A 16,625-nucleotide genomic window follows, 5' to 3' on the forward strand; every position below is an offset into this window, starting at 1 on the left:
AGCCAAGAGAATCCTGGCAGTGTCCCTGTATATAGGTGATGTTTGCTGTGACTCTCTCACCTTGAACTTGTGCTCATAGCTCTCCAGAGCCTCCATGACCATACACACGGCCTCCATGGAGCGCTCCAGTCGGCCGTCCACGCCGTTAAAGCGGTACATGCTACCTGAAACATCGGCTAACAGACGCAGGCGTTTGGGCTTCTGCTGAGGACTGCCCAGCTGTCAAACAGAGAAACAGACAACCACATTTTCAAAGTAAGTCCTCTTTAGAGAATTCATTTAAAACTACACCTACATTTAAAAGTGTTTTTGTGAACTTTGGTGTCACTTTCTTAAAATAACATTCAACACATGACCAAGATTTCTACCCTGGCTCTAACACAGACCTTCAGGCCAAACCAAAACTATGCGGCACTTGGAGCTAAAGGAGGTAGAAAAACATGGCATGTGTATTATGGTTGGTGAAAAGTGTGGGAACTATCTGTGCTGTGCTGCGTGAGTGAGTACACAGAGCAGGAAGAAAATTGTGTAAAAACAGAGCGTGTGCAGAAACAGCGGGTGTAAAAATAATCTCACACACACCGCTGGAATGTAGCGTCTGACAGATAAAGGTCAGAATTATGAGTGTGTGTTCAAAGGTGTGGTCTGGGTTACTGAAACCCACCTCTGGGTCCAGCTCTCCTCTGCGTTTGTAAATGGCCTTCTCTCCTGTCAGACCATCGATGATTTTAGAGTCGTCCAGCTCTCCCAGAGCCTGGTTCTTAAGCCACTGACGCTCCTTCCCTTTGGCCTGAAAAACACAAACATTAACACAGTTACGCCAGTCAACCAAGTAATTAAAAACCTTTCAACACCCGTCTGCAGAGGATGATTTAGATTTGGTGTGGCGTCAGATTGTGAAACAAGTCCAAATCTCCAGACGGCTGTAACTCATGCTGACACAAAACAGACAATAAGGAGGATTTATAGCTAATACAGTTTAAACCAAGGATGATAAAATGGTTAATAACAAGATGCCCATTAAAAGATGCCCAAAAGGTCACCAAAGATGCTAATTTGACTAGAAAAGAACATTTTTGATACTCTAACCTCTACACTTTAGTGAGAAGCCTGAGGCAGGGAAAGAAGCTGCAAAACCCCAGAGCAGAGCAGCGCAAGCATCAGTGACAACAGAGTAACACTGATTTATTCACTTTACTATAAAAACCACCGGGTGGTAGTTCTTATTTTTACATGACTCTCTGTAATGTTATCAATATACAATACTGCAAGCCGTAGACCTCTATTTTTGTTTCAGCTGTATCAAACACATAGTTTGATTTTTCCCAAGAATCTGGTCAAAGTTTAAAAATGTGGTATCCATCAGCCCTGCGTGGAAGAGGAGAGATAGAAAGAAGAGGATAAAGACATCACTTTCTCCTGTCCTCAGCTCACTCCCTGAAGAAAGAGGAGCTTCTTTAAAGAAAAGGACGTTGACAAAAGAAGGAACACGATCTACTACGACACACCCTCACCAGGTCAGTCCTCACAAAGGTCTGCAGAGCTGATATTCTCCAGTGTTTACTGAGATTATTTTACATAACACATGACGTGCGCGTCCACATCTCATGACTTAACGTCTTTGATAAGAGCTGACAGGAAGAACAACAGATTTCCACTGAAGATTGATCTGTGGGTTTACTCCATGTACACTGAGCTTTAGATGATCAGAACAGATTATAACAAAGAAGGAAATGTGTACAAAAGTTTAGTCAAAGAAACCACGGAGGAAAGTTTCCATCATTGTGGCATATGAAGTCCATGTAAGAGTGCAAGAGAAAGATGTGGACGCAATTCAAAGCAAGGTTAGCAGAGAGTTAAATTGTTTTGCACTGTGATACTGTGTGTTTTCAAATGATATAATCTGTTATTTTAATGTTTAATAGAATCTCAAACTTCAGATCCTTAGGCATATTTTCAACCAACTCATAGGCTGGAAATCATGTTTCTTAGGTCCTTTGGGTGTTTAAAAAAATACAAAAGTTAAATTTATGTCACTAAAACACAAAAACGAATTGTTAAAAACATAGGCAAAACATACTTTTCATACCAGTATCTTTTTTTATAAGATAGATACGAATACAAATGGGAGAGGGAACAATTCATCACGTTTCATGCAAACGCCACACTGTGTATTTGTGTTTGCAAATTTTGATAATAGAAAACAAGAAATGACCCAACTTTAGGAATCCATGTTATGCCATCAAACAGATAAAGATATTGTTTGATTACTATCAATATTCTATTCTCAGTACTACTTCAGACAACTGTTCAAAAAACATTGACTGCAGCACATGTAGAACATGTTTGTGTCAGCATCAGGCTAAGCCACCAGGACTCATCATTGATAAAGTCTTTATGCTGAATTTGAGGAGTGATGACATTGTATTTTAAAACCCTTGTCGAAGCCTACAGGTTAGGGATGCACAATATTGGATTTTTGCAGATTTCCAATATGCAGATATTAAAAAAGGAATTTTAGCCAATATCAATATTGATACTGATATTTAAATGTAGTTCAGAGCTAAAGTTTAAATCCTTAAAACACATAATTTAAAGTTAAAGGATGAGAAAGTTGACACACTTCAGTTCTTAAAACTCACCTTAAAGTGGAAGGAATGATGGCGAATAAAGAAAAAGACTTCAGCTGATAAAAGTCTGTTGGTTCAGCCTAAAGCTCCACTAACTCACTTGTTTGTATGGCTGATTTTTACAGCTGATACAGACAGATTTGTATAGATGTGATATCAGTTTTAAAATACAGCAGAAATTCTAATATCTACTGATATGATAAGTCCTGTGTTAAGCTAATATCTGTGAATCATACTGATAAAATTATGTATCTACTATAGGTTGATCTTGGGGTGATGGTGGGTTGAAAGCACGAGTGTAGCAGAGCATAGGGAGAGACTGGAAATCTAGAAGACTGTCATACAGGGAGAATGTTTGCAGTTCAAGCTTAATAAGGACAAAAACAGTCCATCAGACTGACTCATATAATCTTTTAACCTGACACGCCAGATGGATTTGTTTCACAGATCCATCTGCAAACCTTCCATATTAAGCGCTTGAGAAAGGGCAGAGGATTTGAAAAAAACTCGGAGTGTGATTGGATGAACGTTCTATCTGTCACATCTCTACGGGCCCATCAGAGCAACAAAACACATGGTGTAGCCGCAACCGAGGTGCGCGTGTGTGGCTACCGAGGAATAACGCGAACAATGGCAACTGTAGACATTTCAGTACACGACTTTTGTCGTTTTTGAAAAGAAAACAATTCACTGCTGTTCTTTTTTCTTCTTTTAACAAAGAAATGTCATCAAGTTCTGATAAAACTGGCACTTTAGCAGCATCCACGCTAATGTCTTCCGCCATAACCGCACCGGCCTCTTGTTGCTGCTTGCATATGTCACGACTCAGCCACGATCGAAAGTACTGCCCCTCGTCGCTGATTGGTCCTGTCACTTTCTAACTGGGCCAAAACAGTTGGACCCTAGCTGAAACAAATTCTACACTTAAATTCATTTTTTTAATCTTCTGTCAGTTTTGTTTCTGCACATTTGTTTATTTGTTGAAGTCGGGCCATATGAGGTACCTAGCAGTAGAAGTTAAATTAGCCTCCAGTGATTTCTTTAAAGATTAATTTTTTGGGGGGCCTGTTCATGCCTTTATTTGATATAGAAAGGACAGTGGATAGACTAGGAAACAGGGGAAAGAGCGGGAAGACACATGCGGTAAAGGGCCACAGGCCTGATTCGAATCCCGGCCACCCACATACATGGGTAGCGCCTTAAACCACTAGACCAGGGTTCCCCAATTACTTTTTCCTGGGGACCAAAATATTTCAAGGACAGCAAGCCGAGGGCCGGACATGGATTTTTTTTTGACACCATTAATATCCGTGTGTGTGGGTGTGTGTGGGTGGGTGTGTGTGTATATATACACACACACACCAACATTGGTTAATTAGCTACTTTAGACAGAGGATTTACCTGCAAGTGATCTAAACAGGTCAGTCATAAATATGCTGTCCTTGTATGAGATGGCTTTTTTTTTTCGCATTTTAAACGTTTTTAAGACCCACTGATGCTAAATTTACAAGACTGGAATATTCATTAGAAACATTCATTCAGCATGACTGTTTATGGCTTTAAAATGGCAACCTAATGTCCACAATATCACATCTGACCCCAAGATTATTTTACCCGACTTGCAATCAACGCACAGCGTCCAGAGAAACAGTAGTAGGATCCTGTGGAGATGTTTCTCTAACTGCTGAGCTATTACTGCTCAAAGGGCTATAAACCCTCACCTACTGAGTTAAAACTTGACTTATAAACACATGTCTGAGCTACGACAGTCGTTCTTCAGCATGTCCCTTCTCTCTGAATCCCCCTGACGTCCCTGCGCGCATCATGAAGTGGTGCATCACTGTGCACAATTATGTCTTTTCACGCTGCATTAAGACCAAAAATGCCGACCTCTCAAGTCATAGGACAGCCTGTGTCCAGATTAGGACTAAATGTTCAGTTATAAAGAATTTGTTCTATCATTATGAGAGTAATTTTTACCGTTTGATGAGACCTGGAGTCAAATACGCCACAGGACGTCCCATACAAACGCAAGTGATCAAGACCATAATTGCATTTCTTGTTGACATAAAATTAGATTGTATGTAAGTAAATTTAGTTGATATTAGTTCACATCACACATTTTCATAATGAGGGGTTAAATCAGGCTGGAGATTGAGCTAAATCACTCCCAAAGCGAGATACGATGTCTGCATTTGTGGCTGATGGACAATTATGCAGGCAAAGAGTTTGCTATCTTGAGATCAGCTGTTTTAATCCCCCACAAGAATAGATGTTTGGTTTTAAAAGGCAAAAACCTCTGACATTCGTTAAGGTCTGAGATGCAGACCATTTGTCAGAGGCGCGGGCAGTGCTGGATTCAGTCTGTGCAGCTGCGCACAGTGCTTAAATTCTTCATCTTAAAAAAAGAAAAAACAAAATTAAACAAAATAGGCCTAATCCTTTTCATTGAGTCTTAAAATCATGCAGTCTAGACTCGCTAGTTGTACCGGACAAACATATAATTTGCAAGTTTTTGGTAAAAACGGGTCACAAAACAATGTTGGCTTGCACTATTGAAAACTTTTGAAGCATTTTATTTTTTACCCAGAAAGCCTCTGTTTTTGTCACTATTTTGCAATGCAGGCTTTGGCTACAGGTTATGTGTTCTTGCATTTCAAAAAATAGTGACAAAAACACAAAGCCTTTCTGGGTAAAAACTAAAATGCTTCTTAAATTTTTGATAGTGCTTACTTTTGAGCCAACGGTGTTTTGTGGCCCATTTTTACCAAAAACGCGCTTAATGCTGTGGAGAAACTGTACCCATCTATTACACTGTATAGCCTAGCTTCCTGGCAGGTATAACCAGTGAGTCCGTCTTAAAGGAGCAATGCTCACTGAAATCACTGGAGACTAACACAACTACTACTGTTACATATCTCAAATGATTCAAAACAAAAATACTGAAAAATCCTTTTAAGATCTGCTTTGTGGGAAGACGGGTGGTGTAGCGGTTAGTTTTTGCTCCCCCTTGTATAAAGGCTGCTGTACTCCGGTGGCTCAGGTCCAGGTCCAGGTCCGGCCGGTGGCTCCTTCCCTGCATTCTCTCTTCCTGATTTCAAACACTATTCACCCTCCTCTCTCTCTAATAAAGTGATGAAAAGCCTCAAAAATAAGTCTTTAGTTTGCAAGTGCCTAAACTACAATGCTTTACTCAATACCATGTAAAATAAAGTTAATGCTCTTATTCTATGAGATATAATAGCGGAAACTTTCTGGTGCTTTCTGACTGTGATAACTTTAAAAAGCATTTTTAAACACATTTATGTGTCCCTGTAGTTTCTGATCGCACTTGCAACTTCTTTTTAGATGCTCTTCTGCTTATGTGTCCTTTAACGGCTCTGTATACTATAGCAAATGTAGATAAAAAAACATAAAGATCCCATATAGAGGGCTAAATCTTTAGTGAGCTCAGAATATTACTCCGAAACATTAATTATTCTGTATATTTTCTAAAAGGGCCATAAAAATAAACATGATGCACAAGCCCCTGTAGTTCTCGTGAAATTCTTGCTGTGATACACCATCAGGGTCAAAGTTTGACTGAATGAGAATATCCCATATAGCCTTCTTACTTCTTTAAAAGGCATTATGCACAGCTGTTAGGGTGTGTCTTTATAAAACTATAAAACAGCAGAAATATAACACTGAATTAAATTTAACTGGTTGTGACTGACTCAAAGAGATTGAACATACACCTGTAGAGAGATAACTTTATGGTTGCTTATTTTGTTGATGGATATAGTGAGGCTGGTTGAGGTCAGTCATGCAAAACCTGAACACATTAAAATTACACACCTAAGGGCATATTTTAATTTGTCTTCCTATCATAAATAAACCAGAATCTCCTCCTGTGCAATGTCTCAGCATGACTTCATGATTTTCTGAGAACTTGGGACACATCCAGACTCACTGCCAACGAAATCTGCAGACGTAGTTTCTTTGTAGACATGAAGGAATATTCTTAATAACTAGGGCGTGAAAGGAGGAAATACATGCTATGAGTGGATTTTTTGATGATTTGGGCTGATTCAACAGGATAAAAATGGGCCCAGGTGTTGATATCTGGCATGCTCGTCCATTGTTGAGAGATGAATAGCGGGGTTTTCCTCTGGCGGCTGGAAACAATACAGTATCAGCTTATTGAAACTCTGCCAGCCAGTGTTAGGAGTGTGTTTATAATTCCTTAAATCACTCCTCAGGTATGATAAAAATAACATGACTCCACAGCCACATGCCTGTATGGCCCTGAGGGCAGCGAAGAGGAATACAAACAATAACCAGCGTTCAGACAGGGCTTCAAACACCTGGACGGAAAACAAAAAAATATCCACCTACAACAACATTTAGTCCAAACAGAGCATCACACCTGGAGAGGAGAGCACGGCTCAGTGTCTCTGCTCTGTAATCACTCATGTGTTGTGTGATTTTCCTCTCATTAAACACAACAGACACGCCTACATGCACGCAAACACGCACAAACCCCATATGAAGGCATGGACTCGCATCTCCCCTCAGAAGCTCAAACAAAGGAGGAAAGTTGACCCCAAACACTGAAACAGAGAACATAAAACATCCTGGATTTTAGAGCCACCACTCCCTGAGCTCTTGATTTTCTCTTGACCAATCAGGAAGCTCCTATGGGACAGCGCCCACTCCTTCCTGTCTAGCATCATATTAGTGTCCATACTGTATGAGGTCAGCTTATTGTCATCCCTTTCACAGCTCCCATGACTTGAATTTTTCACAGACAAGAGTCAAACAGGCTGCAGAAACTTTTCTAAAAGAGCACAACAAAAACTTTTTCTAGATCCAAATTCTGGTTTGATTGAACTAAACAGACCAGTATAGAAAGGTATGTCATCACAACACCACAAAACTTACACTAAAGGTCTCATCAAGTTTAAATAAAACCTCAATTCCAAAAAAGTTGGGGCGCCCAACTATTACATCTTTTGTACATTGAATGTAGTTTCTTGTTTATGTTTTATTACAAGGTGTATCCAAATTAGTGAGTATTTTTCCTTCCTGCATATTTTCTTCTTTTATTTTGTTCAGCCTGTTCTAACATGTAGTCAGAGGCTGCAGGTAAAATCTGGCCTGTAGCTAACTCTGGCATATCTACAGAATCATTGGAAACATTTAAACTAAAGAGCTGTGTGTGTATTGGATTGGAGTTAGTCTGACCTGTAGGCTGTCAAGGATGATTCGTAGAGACTGAACTTGTCTTCTGACGGCACTGGAGAATCGCTCGTATGTCGAGGCGTCGTACTCGCTCATATCGATCTCCTTCAACCTGGCAATGAATGACAGAGACAAACAGAGAAAGAAGAGAGAAATATGTTGATTCTAAACTTTTCTCTGATAAGAGGACTTTGTACACAAAGGCCATTGGGTTTCATTTTCATTCCTTACTTGAAGATTTCAACCACATGACTATAAAAGCAACCTTAGATCTTCTTAACCAGCCATTGTACTTTCACTGTCCAGCAGTTTTATAACTTGCCTATAAGCCCATATCAACGAGGCAGTAGATCTAGTTTTGCTACGGAATCAAATGGAGAAACTTTTCCATGAGCTCTAGACTGCTGTGATAAACGTTCACAGTCTGAAGTGTTAAATACAAGGCTTGCATGTGTGAATTCTCTCTTAAACACCTGTGGACATAAAAAGACAGCTGGGGCTGTAGCCCCCATGTCAACTTTATCCCTCTAATCCCATCATGCAGGTACTTTAGTATCCCTGAATCCTGCTGAGGTTTGGTGGGTTCTCTGGCAGGTGTCTGGATCTTTTGGTGACCATCAGACCTTAACACCACAAACATTCAGAGCAGAGACTTCAAAACAAAGAAGGAGGCTTGGACTTTATGTGTCACAGCTCGCAACAAATCTGTGTTTGTCTAAGTGTTTGTGCATGCTGCGTGGGTGTTTTTTGTAGACTGCTTTAGCATCAGCCGTGCTATCAAAGTCGCCAAATACACACCTGGCAGTCCACAAATGTTCAACTTTTTTAGTTAAACTTTTCAAAACCAAAAGTAGAACAAACACAAGACTGCAAGTGCTGAGTAATTAAGCACATCACACTGAGACCTCTGGATGATACAGTAGCTGTAGATCATGAATAATTCTTCTTCTGATGAGAATAAATTCAGATTTTATGGGAGCAGTATATTTTCTATCTTCAAATTAACTCACCTTTATCACACAAAGTTAAACTCTACATGACACATGACAGTCCAGTTATTTCTGTTTGTCTGTGCTCACACCACATCATGTCAGCCACAAAATGACACAGACTTCCTGTGCACATTCCAAGGTGTGCATACGCCTGTGTATGTGTATTCATGTGTGCATATATGTGTGTTTGTTTGTGCATGTGGTGAGCAGGCTCTCCGGCCACTTGGCTGCAGCTATTTCCTCCAAATTCCTAAACTTTGACTTCAGCAGAAGAGAGAAAGACTCTGATTTGGCTTGAGGTGGAGAAAATCCTGACATTTAACATCAACCACAAACACCTGCCTCTCCCTTATTTAATTTAGGGAATAATGATACAGTAAATTTAAAAAAACAGAGTAGTAAAGCTCTGTCATTCAGAGTCTACCACAAACGTCAATCTTACTGCCCGCTGTGGTTGCTCATAGTAGTTAGGGTATGAACATTTTATGAGTGTTTCTGCTGAAATCAAAGACTGAAATATGGCTAACACCACAATAACAGCTTGTGCAATATTCATGAATTGTTTAGCAATGCATTACATTTTTCTGGTTGGGTTCCCATGGGCTTGTACCATCATCTAGAGGATGATGCTAAATGTGCTTGGGGTTTCTGTATATCTATATTTTAAACCATTAAACTTAACAAAATTTCTTCCTCTGGTAAACAGTAGTACCATTGGGTTTATTAAAAAACACATTATACAAGGCACAGAAAGGACCAAGCATATGTCAGGATGCATGTACAAGCAGAGAGAGCCTATTATGCACCTTTACAGGCATTTCATTTAAGCCTTTTACAAAATACTTTGAGAGCTTAAAAAGGGGCACTGGAAGCTGAGTTACATCAGGACAGATGAGCACATGTAGTCTTATCCCTTTTTTTCCTCTCCCTTTGTAAATAATTACAGATAAGGGCTCCCTTGCTCAGAGGTTATTTTAAAAAAATAATAATCAAAAACTATATTCAGACAGGGCCTTGGAATGTGAAGTCATGTTTTGTATGCTTTTAAACAAATAAAAATAGGCTGTCAATATTATCTGTTTTTGCACTGCACAACAATGGTGAGGGCTTTACAGCTGTGAATTCAATCTGCAGCAAATGTAGAGTACTTAGCACCAAAAATAACCAAAAACTACTGCTGCAGCATGCAACACATATGGTTGCAAACAATAAGCTTCAGATCATTTATCCCTGATTCCTACCAGAAAGAATAATTAGTGTTTTTTTGACTGAATTATCGAGTCCTTCTATTAATAGATTTGTCATTTGACAAATCAAGCGTATCGTGTTAGTTTAGGCAGGCCACAGAGTCAACTGCTGCCATAAAATAGAGATCAGCTTTTCTCAGGCATGCCCTTATTAGCTGACATCCAGCTCGAATCACAATATTGGCTAATCGCACTCATGCTACCATATTTAAACCACTCCAGCATGCCTTCTTTTTGCTGCTCCCACCGTAAGCTGCTTATTGTAACCCTCCCCCACCCCAGCAACTCCTTCATTCTGCTTCTGACTAAATCATTGTCATTCTGTTGTCACTGATGCCTGCCCTGTGTTTTGCGCTGCTTCTCTCCCTGTCTCAGGCTTTTCTTATAGGAGGAGGAAAAGCCGGAACATGGGCTATTCCAGAACATCCACTCTGCCAAATAGGAATAAGTGCTAATTAATAAATTCTAATACAGAAAAATATTAATAACTGCAAATGATGTGTGTTTCTTGACACAGTGGTCCTGACTAAAATGAGCCCAGCATCATTAACAAGAGGTTTGCTGTAATCTTTATAGCATCTTCACACACAGGTAGTGCTGCTGCTAGAAACAGACACACACATTCAGGGCATTTATTTTAAACATAAGCACATTACATAGAACGTTTTTTCATGATGGTAATAAAGCAATACTGTAGCTAATTTTAAATACTGTTATACTGTACTACCACCCAACCTTAATCCGTTTATCAACCTATAAAAACTAGTTTGTAAAATTTAATTGTGAACATCACACAGCAGATTTTCTTGTTCTATAACCCTAAATGACAAAAGGCTGGTGGCTGCCTTCAGGCACAGTGGGTGATTCTCTTTCACACTGTGATTAGTGAAATGACAATTATCACTCAGCATCATGGATCACTGGGCTGGTTGCATAACAAAGATGCCACATAGTTTGAGTTTTTATGGCAGTCAGTGGTGGTTTTCTGCAGGACACTTAAAATCATTAGGTGTTATGAACGAGCTGTGAGCTCTATTGACATATAAGACTCAATCAGGAGAAGTACAAGAACTGCTCTGACACCACACACTTGAGCGTGCATGAGCTCCTGTGGGCGTTCCTTGTTTTTGGCATACCTGAGCCTGTTTTTACCTGTGTGTTTGCCAGGTACTCGAGGTGGTTTATAGAGGGATCTTAGTTTGATTGATTGTTAACCTCAGGTTAAATAAACAAAGGATTAAAGACACATCAGTGTGCGAGGATATATGGAAAAAGGCTGACAGAGCTGACTGCTGATATGAAAACAAATCAGGCAGGCAGATGTGCTCTGAGCGGCAGGTATTTTATAAAGCGTGTTTGTTTCTGTGTGCTCACCTGCTGTGTTAGTACAGTCAGGTAGAGTGACATGTACTGGGATAGAGGGCATCAGCGTGTAGATACAAGATTTTTCTGTTTCAGTGGGACACTGACAGATCAGAGGGTGAGGAGAGAGGAGAGATGAAGGGCAAGGAGTGGAAGGACTTCAAATAAGGCCAGACTACAACATTATTTCAGCCAGGATTTCACCCACATTATCCTTTTTCATGTTTGGTGTTTTTCACTGCAAAACAGAACGCACAACAGGACAGCTTACTGATGACACCGACTGTCCTCCGCTTTTGTTTTTCTGAAGTCATGTTTGATCCTGTGAGTTTCTGTGAGATCTTATGAAACTGTTCTTATGTCCATAGTTTCCAGTGCTTTTAAAATGCATTAACATTTGAACATGGTGTAGTTTGTCTGCAGCTGTACTGGGACACTGATAGTTACAGGGATAGAGGGGGAGGAAAGGAGGGAGACACACGAAGGAGAGGGAGTGAAAAGACTACAAATAAGAAGAGACAGAGAGGAGAGAAGAGTGGGAAACGTTGTCCTCTCGGTGTGAAAGCAGCCAGTGTACGAGGAGGAGAAGGGGGAGGATAAGGGGGGAGTTAAGGGAACGAGGCTGTTTGAAGGGAGGGAGAACAGAGACAGCCTTCATGGTAGAGCTGCTGAAAGGGACGCCCTCTCAACCCTGAACTCTGAAGCCAACATGTGGACGACTAAAGACACACTTTAACAGACACATGAAGATGAATCCTGGTAAAAACTGGAAGTGGCGAGCTGCCATTACTGATGTGGCTCCTCCCAAAGACATTGGTGTACTCTAATAAAGGCTGACTGAAGAGGTCAACATTCTTATAACACAGATTTTTACCTAACATAATCAAGTTGGAGCTGCTTGTAAGCATAACAGACCGATTGACAAAAATTAAATACATATATATGTTTGAACTGAATGCTTTTTTAAAAGAGCCCAGCCTGTGGCTGTCTGCCCAGGATGAATAGACATACCTGGGATGGCTGACTGACTTGGACTCCCTGCAGTAACCCAAACCACTATACATGCACACATGTTCCACATTACACACATCACACATCATGAGGAGGCTGAAACAGTCTAAAACATCCGTTTTGGACCCTCCTGTGGAGCTCACTCAGCTGGACCAGGCCTTCCCATCTTGTCAGCAGGTGATTTCTTTATTTGATGTATTTAGAGAAACTCACCTTTCTTTGAAGGCCTTTTCACCCATTTCTCGTGCAGCTCTGCGGATCTCTTCAGGAACAGCGTCTTTCTCAGCCTGGGAAATCTGGTAGACTTTGTGTCCTGCATCCAGACGATACGGACCTCCTTTACCACCAAGGCCTGCCGTGTCTCTGCCGCCTGGAAAAAAAGATCTCATTACCTCTATTTCTTCGCACTCACAAAAGGTCTGAAAGGGTGACAGAAAGGATCTCTTGCTATATACATGATTTTTTTTTAAGCATTACAGACTATAACTGGAGTTCTAAATGAGTGATATTTCCCTAACAGGCTTTATTAACTAAACAGTAATCTTACTGCCCTAACACAGGAGCTGCAGGTCTATAGCTGCAGTTAATATTTTTATGTTTCTGAGTATCGTCTCTTATGTCTGCACTGGTCAGACTTAAGAAATCTAGAAAGCTGATAGATGTTAAAAGTTGGGTGATATTTATCAATAACAAAAGTATGATCATGCCAGTCACTAACATTATTACTCTTGTGAGCCTGCAGTCACTGACAGTATGTACCATAACTCATTTGTCCATGTGCACTAATGTATAAACAATGAACTGAAATGCACCAGCTTCCTTGGATCAGAACAAATAAAAAGAGGATGTTTTAGAGCTGCAGAGATTAACATTTATCTATAACTCTTAAAACTAATATAGTCTTTTTGTTTTTGGCCCTGTTTTTACCTGTTGATATTTTTTTTACTTTTGTTGTTTTAACTTTATTTAAAAGCTTTATGATACACCCAATTCCAACAGCTGCTGATGTAAGGTTGTTTGTTGGTTTCTTCCTTGTTTGCTCCTCTTAATTCTTTACTTCCTTCCCTCCTCCTTCTTTTCTTTCTTACCCAATTTCTTCCTTTATTTGTTTGTTCCTTCCTTTCTCTCTCTCTTACTTGGTTCAGTCCTTCCTTACTTCCTTCCATGATTCCTGCATTCTTCCTAATTGTTAGTTCCTTCCTTCCTTGTTTCCTTCCCTCCATCCTTTCTTCCTTGTTTTAGTTCTTTTCATTCAGTCTTTCTTTCATCCTTCCTTCTTTCTAACTTGGTTTCTTCAATGAAGTTGGTTCCTTCCTTCATTCCTCCCATCCTTCCTTGCTTCCTACTTGGTATCTTCCTTTGTTTGCTTCTTCTTTCCATCATTAGTTCCTTTCTTTCTTTCTTATTCAATTTCTTCCTTCATTTTGTTCCTTCCTTTCTTTCTCCCTTCTTAGTTTCTTTCTTCCTTCAATCCTTCCTTGTAACTGTTCCTGTAACTTTTGGTTGCTTCTTTTTTTTTCGTCCTTACTTCTTCCCTATGCTCTTCCTTCCTTCCTTCCTTTCTTCCTTCCTTTCTTTCTTTCTTTCTTTCTTTCTTTCTTTCTTTCTTGTGATCATCCTTTGTGCCTTATAATTTAAACATTTTGTAACCTTTTGATTACCCTTGCTCTTTTTAGCATTCACATATATTATAACTCTGAAAGCTAACTGCTGATGACACAGTCTCTCTAGACTCCTCTGAACCCTTTAGCAGAGTTTTCCTGCCGAGAGGAAACCAAGGAGCTGCTGAGTGAACAGAGCTGACCGCCCCCTGACATGCCACCAATCACAGTAAAACACATGTTAACATCAGATATGTCACTCCACATTTGGTTAAAAAAAGGACTTTAGTAAAAACTCTGATACCTGTGCCTCCCGCCCACTGGTTCCCCCCGACGTGAGGAGCATTGTTGGGGTCGATCTTGCCATGTTTTGGGGCAGTGACGTCCAAGCCACTGTCCCTCTGGATGGTGATCTGGAAAGAAAGACACAGCCATAGTAAACATAGTCAACTACTTGCAGGTGCAGTAAGACTCATAAGAGGGGCACAGACAGATGCCTTGATAGTTTATGGGGGTTAAAAGGTCACTACAGCTACAACTCACATAGGGAAGACCATTTTCTGCTTGTCGCTGGTGGTCTCTGAAATTGTTTTATGGTTGGAATTTCCAGGAATAATGTCCCAGTTTCTTGGGATCATCGACAGAACAGGTATGGGAATCTGTCTTAGTGTACCTCTTATTCTGGGTGTTAACGATCTCTGTTTCATTAGGGAGTAAGATAAACTCCAAAACCAATCATTGATCAATACAATACATTATATTCTACATAACTGTCTTGCTGGTTCTTCTATGAGGCGTTCCTTTCACTGAAATCTTCTCTTGAAACCTCTTTGTCTTTAGCATCTGATGTGCTTCATTGGTAAGTGAAGAAGTCATCAAAATCTCCAAGTAATCAGCAGCCAGCCTTGCAGCAAAAGCATTCAGAGAGAGGGCTCTGTATCTCTGAGGTGTCTGCAGGATACATAAACCAGCTCTGTCTCTCTCTGCAGGAGAGTGAAGGAGCTGAGGCACAGAGTGAAGCCCGGGGTTCATCTTACTACTTCCGCCAGCCTAAATCAGCATGTTGGCTTTAACAGAAATTCAGGACAGCTGAGTGAAGTCGGGACCCATGAAGGATTGACAGAAGAACGGGTAAACTTAGTGCATCTCCTTGTGGTTCAGCTGAATTCCTACAATCTGCAGGAGTTTGGACGCTTGGTAAAATGTGTTCATTCTTATCTTTGTTGTTTTTATTTTGTGCCCAGTTTGTGGCAGGATGAGTGGTTGAGCAGAAACTTATCTTCCAGTAGCAGATGTCCAGCAGAGGCAGACCCCTCCTCTGCTGCTGCTGACCCACTGACCACACCTCACACACGGACACACCTAGAAACAAACAAACATTCATACAGAGGAGCTCTGAGCTGTGACTGCGTCCTCACACTGATATGAAGCTGCTTTATCAGCAGAGCAGAGCGCTATATTTAGTTGGATTAGGACGCTCACTCTGATGTTAAGCATGTCAGATTAAAAAGACCAGATGATACAATGTGAGAACAAGCTGATAAGGAGGAAGGACTATAAGTGGGGGACAATATGTTCAATTTTCTCAAGCAAAGGAACACTAAATCTATAAATTAAAAACATATTCCTCCTGATATTTATCCATAAATCAACCACTGAGTTGCAGCTGTTTTCCATTCCAGCCTTTACACCTGCAGCAGATGCTTCTTGTAAATGAAAAGCATAAAACAGCAGTTCCTTGTTAATTCTCTTCTCCCACATAAATTTTACCAGCAAGACAAAGGGATCCCCAGGAAAAGATGTCCTCTTAAATCTCTCTAGCAGAGCAAGTATGAAAAAGTAGACAAAAATGTGAGCAAGAACTTTGACAAACCAAGATACAAACACTAAATAATATTATTTTTTCCTTTTTTTGTAGGTTAAATCTTTCTGTCATCCACAGTCTTGATCAGACCTGCCAAATACTGAATTATTTTCAGGATCTGAGAATTTAAGAATGATTAAATATTTTTTAGCTGAAAGATTTGACTCAATGAACCTGGTTCTAAAAGGATGGTTATTGGCTGATTTGTTTATACAGACACAGTGATTGGCATGACAAATAAGGCATCGGTAAACTTCTAGGAAAAATGTGGCCTATTGTGAGAAGGATTTCCTTGCTCCTTACAAACACACACACAAAACCCAGGAGGATTACATCAGATAAAGTCCAGCTGTGTTTAAAAATCTGCATGAGAAAATCTTTACTGGACCTCCTTTACATGACAATAAGAGTGAAAGGACCAGGGGAAAAGGTCTGTTTAAGTCATCAGTGGGGTCTCAAACAGGAAATTTACAATGACAAAATGCAGCTGCAATGTTTAAATGAGTATCAATAGATCAGTGAAGATCCACAGGGGGTGTGGGTGTCGTCAGTAACTAAAGAGAGCTGGCTGTCATAGCAGTGAGGTAAAGGGTTAAAGGTCAGAGACACTGGCGTCAGCACAGCTCACCTCCACCATGTGATCACTCTCTCTGGTTACACGCTGATGTATTTGTATGTCACTGTGCATGCATGCA

General features: G+C 40.3%; 1 protein-coding gene across 3 annotated transcripts in view; it reads right to left on the reverse strand.

The window, feature by feature from the left end:
• Nucleotides 1-16,625, reverse strand: part of vwa8 (von Willebrand factor A domain containing 8) — a 101,225-nt gene that overhangs the window by 11,879 nt on the left and 72,721 nt on the right. For 2 of the 3 annotated variants that reach the window (XM_041806697.1, XM_041806698.1), the window contains 5 exons: nucleotides 14,371-14,479; nucleotides 12,679-12,835; nucleotides 7,857-7,965; nucleotides 665-790; nucleotides 61-219 (listed from right to left, as the gene is read on the reverse strand). In XM_041806697.1, coding sequence (XP_041662631.1) covers nucleotides 61-219; nucleotides 665-790; nucleotides 7,857-7,965; nucleotides 12,679-12,835; nucleotides 14,371-14,479 — 660 coding nt within the window. Of the gene's footprint in view, nucleotides 1-60; nucleotides 220-664; nucleotides 791-7,856; nucleotides 7,966-12,678; nucleotides 12,836-14,370; nucleotides 15,429-16,625 lie in introns of those variants that run through there. The other variant, XR_005992966.1, reaches the window with a different exon arrangement.

The sequence above is a fragment of the Cheilinus undulatus genome, linkage group 15 (assembly GCF_018320785.1).
Source record: "Cheilinus undulatus linkage group 15, ASM1832078v1, whole genome shotgun sequence".
NCBI lineage: Eukaryota > Metazoa > Chordata > Actinopteri > Labriformes > Labridae > Cheilinus > Cheilinus undulatus.